The sequence below is a fragment of the Camarhynchus parvulus genome, chromosome Z (assembly GCF_901933205.1).
Source record: "Camarhynchus parvulus chromosome Z, STF_HiC, whole genome shotgun sequence".
Lineage (NCBI taxonomy): Eukaryota > Metazoa > Chordata > Aves > Passeriformes > Thraupidae > Camarhynchus > Camarhynchus parvulus.
Window position 1 is genome coordinate 30,333,396 of NC_044601.1, and position 8,908 is coordinate 30,342,303.

The following is an 8,908-nucleotide window of genomic DNA, read 5'->3' on the forward strand; positions in this document are numbered from 1 at the left end:
CTGCACTAATGGCTTCTGTGTTGGTTTGACCATAGGAGTGGTAATTTATAGGCACTGATCCCATGGCCTGCTTTGCTGAGTTCAATCTGTAGAATTTAATTTACTCATAAGGAAGTAAAAGAGTGAGTGTAGACTCAGGGAAATATTGAAGATACAAGAACCTCTGACATTGTGGTCTCCTCATGCAATCTCCCTTGTAAAGCAGAGCAAACCTCTGAAGTTAAACCCAGCTGCTCAAGTAGGTCGAAGTTGGGCTGAGACTACCTGAGTTATCTGTAGGATAGGCATACAAAAAGAGTGATTCTTCAGAAACATAAGAAAAAGCAGTAGGAGAGACATAGCATACAGTTTACCAGTACATAATTTTCAGCTAATTTCCTCTGTTTTTTGCTATTTTTATGCAAAATTGCACTGAGGTTCATATTTTTATGTACTTATACTGGAAATGTACTCAATCCAGAAAATTCATTTTAATTCAGTCCTGAAATGTATGGTGAGAGCTCAGTTTTGTTGGTTTTTTTTGTTTGTTGGTTTGGTTTGGTTTGGTTTTTTAAAGTTTTGTTTTGTTTTAAAGCTGAAATTATTTTTAGACATGCCCAAAAAGGGGTAGAGGTAGTGTCATAACCCAGGCAAGTGTCCTTGTATTGTTACGTGCTCTGTGCCAAGGTCCACAAGGGCAAACAGTTTTGATTTTGTACTGAAGCGCAGTAGAAGGCAGCTGTGTGCCATTGGGCCTGTAATGGGCAGTGACACATTCTGTTGGGATGCATGATTAGTCCATTTGGAGTGTTACCCTGCCAGCCCGGCAAAGGCCTCCTTACCCCCATCTTTCAGACTACAGAATCAACTCAGATGTGTCTGGTGTGCTCAGAATAGGTTTGATTTATTGTCCCCCAGAATGCAGTAGTCATGTGGGGCTATTCAACAGTTATCTGAACAGCTTTGACTACATAATTTGCATGTCTTATCACTGTCTTTTATCATCCTCGTTCTCCTGTTCTCTGCCCTAATCCCTTCCTATATACACACCCTGCCTTTAGTTACTTCTGAACCACTTGTTAAATCCATCCCAGACCTAATATTTTCTATAATGTAACATATGCAGTCTTGGCCTTACGTGCTGTTACTGATAAACACCTCCCTAAAAAGTCCCCAGAATTCTGTTACCTCTTCAGTTAGCCATTAAGTTCAGCCACTTTTTCATTTGGTGAGATACTGGAACCCAGGGAAGCTGTGGATACCCCATCCATGGAATCAAGGCAAGGTTGGACAGGGCATTGAGCAACCTGATCTAGTTGAAGGAGTCCCTGCTTGTTGAAGGGGTTGGACTGTGTGACCCTTAAAAGTCCATTCCAACCCAAACCATTCTGTCATTACTTTCAGCATTCTTGAAAATCTGACTATCATCATGGTGTTGTTTTGTGACTTTCATCACCTCACAGTGTTACTGATCTCATCCAGCAGTCTTCTGACACGATGACCCACACCCTGCTAAGTTAGCTTAACCTCAGGCCAGAACCTAACCATCTGCCCCTAACTTTAACATCTAAAATGAAACCAAATTTTGCCCTGAAAAATGGGACAATGTTTCTTTGGTGTGTTTAAGCATTAAAGGAACTTCAAGCAAAAAGACTTTTCTTTCTGTAGTGTTTAGGAGACTCATCTTCCTATGAGAGAACAACAATTATAGCTATTAGCCTTTAGATTTTTATCAGTCTTTAAAGCTTGCTTTTGATACTGCAAAAATCCCAGAAGTAGTCTTTGCTCATTTTTAGAGTGATCTGTCTGACTTTATCTGCCAAGTATATACAGGATCTTTGGGTACCTAGAATGGCACATTGAGTGTTTTAGTCTCTTTCTTAATCATGTGTCTTGGGTCAGTTAATGTGGGTAAACTCATTTCTACTTCTTTTAATTGTTTGGGCTGTTTATCACAATTAGTTTCTTGCATGTGAAAACATGATCTGTCTAGCTGGGAGAGAGGTTATCCCCTTAACAGTGCAGATATTAGGTAAATAATATACCAGTGGAATCAGTGTTGAGTACTAGTTGTGTCTGTTTCAAGATAGACCCAAACGCAATAAAAGGATGCAAAAAAAAAGGTGAGTTCAATTTTGATTTTGTTATCTTAGGGAAATGGGCACTGCTTCCAGGTTTTTCCCCTTCCCAATCAGCTGGTAGTCCCCTAAATGATCAGATACAAGTGATGGGGACAGTTCAAATGATTTGTGACTGATAAAGATGCATACAAATATTTTTAGTTACATAAAGGGTAGTGTTGCTGCAGCTGTTCAGAGGACTGCAAAAAAAAAGGGAATGGTCAAAACCTGCAGATCCTTAGCTACTGTAAATTTCTGACTGTGAAATCAGTAGAGCTGTGTTGACTTGTTTTTATGGCTCCCCACCTTTCTTATCATGCAATAAGAAAATCTCTTTTGTAATAATGTAAAAACGTGCCCCAGGAATGTGATCAAAGACAATATTTTGAAGTTTAACCAAAGTAAAAAGCTTTTTGAGTGCACACAGTAAATTTTTTCTGTTAGCAAGGTGACTAAATCTTTGTAGAAAGAACATTGGAGAAAAAACAATGAAGTAATTTTGTTGATTATTTTATCTAGTATTTTGATGGTGTTGTGGACCATCAGTCACGTCTTAACCCTCCCATGTGATTGATAGTGTATTAACAGAAATTTAAAAGGCAGTTGCAGATTTAAATATTCTACATTTGCTTTGTATTCAATCAGTGTGGCAATAACACAATTCAGCATCACACCACAAAAACACCCGCATCTCTTAATTCTAGTTGTAACCCAACAGACTGACTATTTTCCTTGGTTTTCTTAGTTATATGATTTTTGTTTTAAAATTACTTTCCTAAATAGGAGTTGCTTTCCTTTGGAATTCTGATTTAAACACAGTGATTTGTAAATGTACTTCTTTATTCTTTTTATATTTTTGGGTTTAGTGACGTGTTTTAGAAAATGTTACAAGATGAAAATTGCTCATGAGAACGGAGGAAGAAATTGCACATGCGTGAAAAATGCATAGCTTTAACTTTTTCTGTTCATGACTTTCTAAATAGTTTCTTCTGTTGGCTGCTGTTTTGCTTTATACTAATGTCATCTCTGTTTCTTGGCATGGGCTTCTGCTCAAGGCTATTGTGAGTATGGCTTTCTATTTACTTAACACTACTTTCAGTTCATAGACATTTACTGAGTTTGGTTTTTTTTTCTTTTGAAAAATACTCACTATGTATGAAGTGAGTATAAAATTTAGAAGTTACTTCCAAAGTTTTTTTCAAGGAGCTTATCTAAATGTGATTTAACCAGGAAGTGGAACACTGTAAGTTGTATGGTGATTTTTATGTGTCTGTAATCAATAAAGATAAGAAACACTAAAAAAATTGACATTTTTGCTACACAGCAGTTAGAAATACTCTACTTCTTGTAGTTTCTGTGGGGATGGGAATTTACTTCAACTAATTTGCTACATGTCTTCATGCAAGTTGCAACGCAATATTGGTAGAACATCTTTCCTTGCAAATTTTACTGCACTTTCCAATACAAAGTACTGAACAAATTATAACAACTGCCTTAGAATTCTATCATTTATGAATCTTACTTTTATTGATCTAGTTCCTGGGAAAATACTTGTAAAGTTCTGAAGGGTTCTAATTTTACTAAAGTCACACAGCTGTGAAGAGAAAGGTACCACAAGATGCTTTACAGTTGTGATTTAAAACCGAAGTAAAAAAGTTGGATTTTGGTTGGAATGTCAAAATTGCATGTTTTAAAATAATTTAATAATACATTAAAGCTTCACAGTATATTAAAATAAAACATTTAACTTTCTATTTTAGTCAGTTCTTCTGAAAAAGAAACTTGAAGAACATCTGTAAGTATTTTTGTTTCCTTATTTTGTTTGCAGTTTGAAATTATGTGTTTTTCTGTATAGTGAGAAAGGCAGACAGTCATTCGTGATGGATCTGGAAAATATGCAACTAAGAGAGATTAGATAATACTGGAATATTTGGGAATCTGCTGTTCAGATTCTAGTTTTTCCCATAGAAAACCATTGCAAAATTAAGAGCAATGAGGGAACCATCATCTTGTGTTGGGTAGAAAATTTTGCTTAACATTATGCAAATCTTTGCTCAAGAGAACAAAGTAATTTTTTTTCTGTGGGAAGCATGTTAATATGAAAAAAAATAGTTTGTTTACTATTTATTACACATTATAAGAATAGAAGTAATACTTTAGGAAGTGCTGCCATTTTATTCTGCTATTTTTGCACATCTTTTACTTCCCTAAAAGAGTATTTGCTTTTTGACTGTCTTGCAAAAAGAAGTTTCTGTTGCTTTTGGGTTTAGCCATTCTTTCCTCAATGTAATACCAGTTATGAATATTCATTTTAGGCCCTCATTGTACAATTAACTCTAAGTTCTATATTAAGTACCGTTATTGACAAAGAAATTGTTTTCTGTTGCAGTTATCCATACAGAACAATGTTTTTCATCCTAACTAACAAGTATTTCTACAGTGATATTGTCACTTGTCCTCATGCTCTGTAGGAAAAAAAAAAAATCAATCGTGTCCATAGAAATAATCTCTCTATGAGGATTTTCTGTTCTGCTTAGTGCTCATTTCAAGCACAGTAATAGTGCTGGGGAAACAGTATGTGCTTCTGTGGTTTGTAACAGAGAGAAGCTCCACGAAGCTAACAATGAGCTACAGAAGAAACGAGCTATCATTGAAGATTTGGAACCAAGATGCAACAACAGTTGTGAGTTACCTGTGCAGTCCATTTCTTTTCTTTGTAAATTATTTCAGGTGCAATGTCTTTAATTATAATGCCTAAAGGTGGTGTCAGGTAAGCAAAATGTACGTTTTTAATGGAAGTGACATGTTAAATTTCTCTGGAAACTAGGGTGACCAAAAAGATGCTTTTAACACTTGAAATGCACAGAAATCACATTTTAGAAACACTATAGTAAAAAATCATAGAATTGTAGAATGAGGTTAGAATGAACCTTAAAGAGGTTAGAATAAACCTTAAAGATCATCTAGTCCCAAACCCCAGTGACATCGGCCATAGAAATACCAGCTCACTGCCATTGAACCTCAGCTGTCCAGAATTGTCATGTCTCATAAGACCCTAATTTAGAAGATCCTTGCTGTTGTCACTGACTCACTTTTACTTCCAATGTATATTCCTCCAATGTGTTTTCAAAAATGTGTTGTAATTTGAGCAAATTGTCCATTACTGGTCAAAGAGTATGTAAGATATATATCATATTGCTCAGAGAGTATTCAGAACCCAGCATCTAGTTGGTTTTTAGCACATTATTACTGTGTTTTTTCCAGAACAGTAATGAGGGAGGTAGTCTGGATTTTTCAAAAGACTAGTTATTCTAGAATAAGACAAAAGATTGTAACCAATGGCAGCTTTTCTGGTTTGTGGTAAAATTATTTTATTCATAGTCAGATGGAGCAAAAAATAGAAAAATATCATGTTGTTTTCTGAGATCTGAGAAGTTGTATAGAAGATGTAGAAGTAATAGTGGCTTGACATATTCTTATACCAACATAGGAAAAATCTGTGCAATTAAATTGTCCTACTGGTCTCAACGGCTGCTTAAGAAAATGTGGGGAGAAAATTAAATTTAATATATTCATGTTACAGTTTAGTAGATTATAGCAGGAGTTGTGCCTCTTAGGAATTATTCCATTTCCATAAAACAACAAAAATCATATTTGCCTGTAATACATGCTAAGATATTATAGTAGCTGTAAGTCATCTGTAAACCCATTTTCTTTTCTGAATGTGTTCAGTGATGTGATTGCTTTATGATTCCATTTCTCTTTATTTGTCAGAATTTTTGAAAGCAAAATTATATCCCAAAAAATCCATTTTATGAGGTTTTATAGGAGTACATATTTTTAATGTGTTTGAGCTATACGGTAATTAAATCTGTGATACCTGCCACATCAGATTTCTTGTCAGCTTTTCTTAACTGAAATATGTTTTAACTGTGTCTTAAGTGTCTATATTGTAAAATATAAAAGTATGCATAATAAACATGTTATTTTCCAATGTGTGCATCTCCTGACATAAAGCACTTAAAATTGAGGAATTGCAAGAAGCTCTACGAAAAAAGGAGGAGGAAATGAAACAAATGGAAGAACGATACAAAAAGTATTTGGAGAAGGCCAAAAGTGTAAGTAGATATGTTCCCCACCTGTCTGACAGAGACTGTATTGTGTGTCCATTATGTGGAAATAAAAATGAAGGAGTTATCTGTATACCACACTAATAAGTTAAAGAGAAGGAAGCTCCATTGATTTTCATCTTATTGTTTTAGTATTTAATACGGACTAATTCTGCAAAAGATTACCCCATTTTTGAGACTCTTTTATTGATGCTTTTTTGCAGTAAAGTCATCTTTTTGACTGAATTGCCTTCAGTAGTTGTTAGATTTCTCTGATGATGTTCAGGATTCTCTTTTGCCTTTATTGCTTAATATATGCTTCTGTCAGGAAGGTGACTAATATTGAAGTGTTGGGGATAGGGGTATACTGCCAGCTTTGAAATGGTGATCCTGTGGTCTTACTCCTAGTCCCATTTCTTCTCTTACTATACTTTGTTGTTTTGAGTATCTTAAAAGCATATCAGTGTCTTTAAATACATTCCATTACATTGGAATCTGTAAGTAGGTTCCTAATTTGCCAGAACTTTACACTTTCTTACTTTACTTCTTTGGAGTTTCCTGAATGATTTCTTGTGAAATGTCTCAGGAACTCTAAAAAAATTTCTCCTCTGTCTCCCCTGCCCTTGCATTTTATATTGATTGTTGTTGTCTTAGAGTATATTCCACTGAAAGACAGCATTTCCCTTTTCAGTAAGATTTGTATATTTGTATGTACAGTTTTACTAAAGGATGTTTTCTAGGACAGTAGCATTAATTACTTAGGTTAACTTTTTGTAATCTTATCAGGTTTCATTTTATTTGTGTTTGGGTTGGCTGGGTTTTTTTGTTCCTTTTTGTTGTTATTGATGGGTTTTGGTGCACAGGTTTTTTTTGTAGAATCAATGTAGTCTTCCACTATGGAAGGTATATCCAGGTCTAATGAGTATTTTCTTAGAAAAATAACATGCTTTTATAGAATTGAAACAGAATCATTTAGGTTGGAAAAGATCTCCAAGATCATCAAGTCAGCTTTTGAATGATCATAACTGTGTTAACTAGACCATGGCATTAGGTGCCACATCCAATTCCATGAACACCTCAAAGGATGTGTACACTACCTCCCTAGGCAGCCCATTCCTGAGTTTAACAATTCAACCTAAACCTTCCCTGGCACAACTTGTGGCCATGTTGTCTCATCCTGTCAGTGGTTGCTTGGGAGAAGAGGCCACAGCTTCTACCTGGCTACAACCTCCTTTCAAGTAGAGAGTGATAAGGGCTCCCAGAGTTATCTTTTCTCCAGGCTAAACACCCCCAGTTCCCTCAGCCACTCTTCAGAGGATTTATATGTTTACCATACAGTAAAAATATCTCACTTAAATTTAAAGCATTGTTTTATTTCAGCATCTGGACACAACTCTGAAATAGGTAGAAAGATAAAAGAAGTCTGTTTCTATATAACCAGAGGTTATTAAAGAGTTTCAAGCCATTTTCTGTTAAAGGCTTAATAATTCAGGCAATTTGCTGGGTTTGTTCTTGGTTTAGCTCTGTTTGCTAGCACTCTTGGATGACACGTACAACTGTATGTGTCCCTTCATCTTTTTAGTAGCATAACAATTATGCGTGTACTACAGAGTGCTTGGCTTAACAGAGCTACCTAGAAGTTACAGCACCTGGTACCCCAGGTGGGTGAAGCATGGCAAATATCCATAAGGACAGAAGCAGTCCTTCCTCAAGCAGGAGAAATTGACAGGCAGGAAAATCATAGCTATGAAAAGAGAAACGTTATAGAAGTTCTTTGTGTCGTTATGGCCCCAAGGAAATGTAGCCTGGGTTAGGAACTGCAAATGTGTGTCTGGGATACTGAACCTTTTAGGCATCACTTTTTCTTGTCAGTAGTTTTATTTCCCAGTCCTGTAAAAGAAGGCCCTGTTCAGATGCTCTAATGTGTCACAGTTGATGAGAGAGGTAGACATATTTTAAGTTACTTTTTTTTTTTCTCTAACAGGTCATCCGCACATTAGATCCTAAACAGAACCAGGGTGCTGCTCCTGAGATTCAGGCGCTGAAAAATCAGTTGCAGGAGCGGGACAGAATGCTTCATTCCCTGGAGGTAGTAATTGTTGTGGTTTTGTGGTAAAAACTAATTGTTTTTAGTTAGAGACTAATACTTCTATTATACTGTGGCTTTAAATATATGGATTTTTTTTGTTTTATAGAAAGAGTATGAGAAAACAAAAAGTCAAAGAGAAATGGAGGAGAAATATATTGTTAGTGCCTGGTACAACATGGTAAGAATCTCACAAACCTTTTAATTGAAAATATAAAAAAAAGAAACTATTAATACTATTTGTTTCTGGCATGTTTATAATAGTATTTTTGTTTGATAAGCATTTTCCAACACACAAACACAGAAGCAATTTTTGGTAATCTTAAGTTATCTCTATGTAAGAGTCTGTTCCTATAATAACCTTCTGGAAAATAAAAAAAGAAGTTCATAATTTTCAGGTTTTAAAATGAGAAATGGCTCAGATCACTCTTTTGTAATCCCAGCCCTTCACTTTTACAAATTACAGTCCTCAAATTTACTTTGATTCACCACTTTCTAGTCTTCCAGTTGTTTCTAATGAAGGGGCACAATCAAAGCAATTCATCTTACTTGCAATTCAGTTGGAGTGCTCAGAGAAATGACCCCTTTAACTTGAGTGCAAATTTAGCCCCATA

At 35.5% G+C, this 8,908-nt stretch overlaps 1 protein-coding gene across 3 annotated transcripts in view; it reads left to right on the plus strand.

Annotated features, from left to right (window-relative positions):
• Positions 1-8,908, plus strand: part of HOOK3 (hook microtubule tethering protein 3) — an 89,365-nt gene that overhangs the window by 68,076 nt on the left and 12,381 nt on the right. For 2 of the 3 annotated variants that reach the window (XM_030968509.1, XM_030968508.1), the window contains exons 17-21: positions 3,860-3,894; positions 4,700-4,782; positions 6,117-6,217; positions 8,193-8,297; positions 8,404-8,475. In XM_030968509.1, coding sequence (XP_030824369.1) covers positions 3,860-3,894; positions 4,700-4,782; positions 6,117-6,217; positions 8,193-8,297; positions 8,404-8,475 — 396 coding nt within the window. Of the gene's footprint in view, positions 1-3,154; positions 3,161-3,859; positions 3,895-4,699; positions 4,783-6,116; positions 6,218-8,192; positions 8,298-8,403; positions 8,476-8,908 lie in introns of all 3 variants that reach the window. The other variant, XM_030968506.1, reaches the window with a different exon arrangement.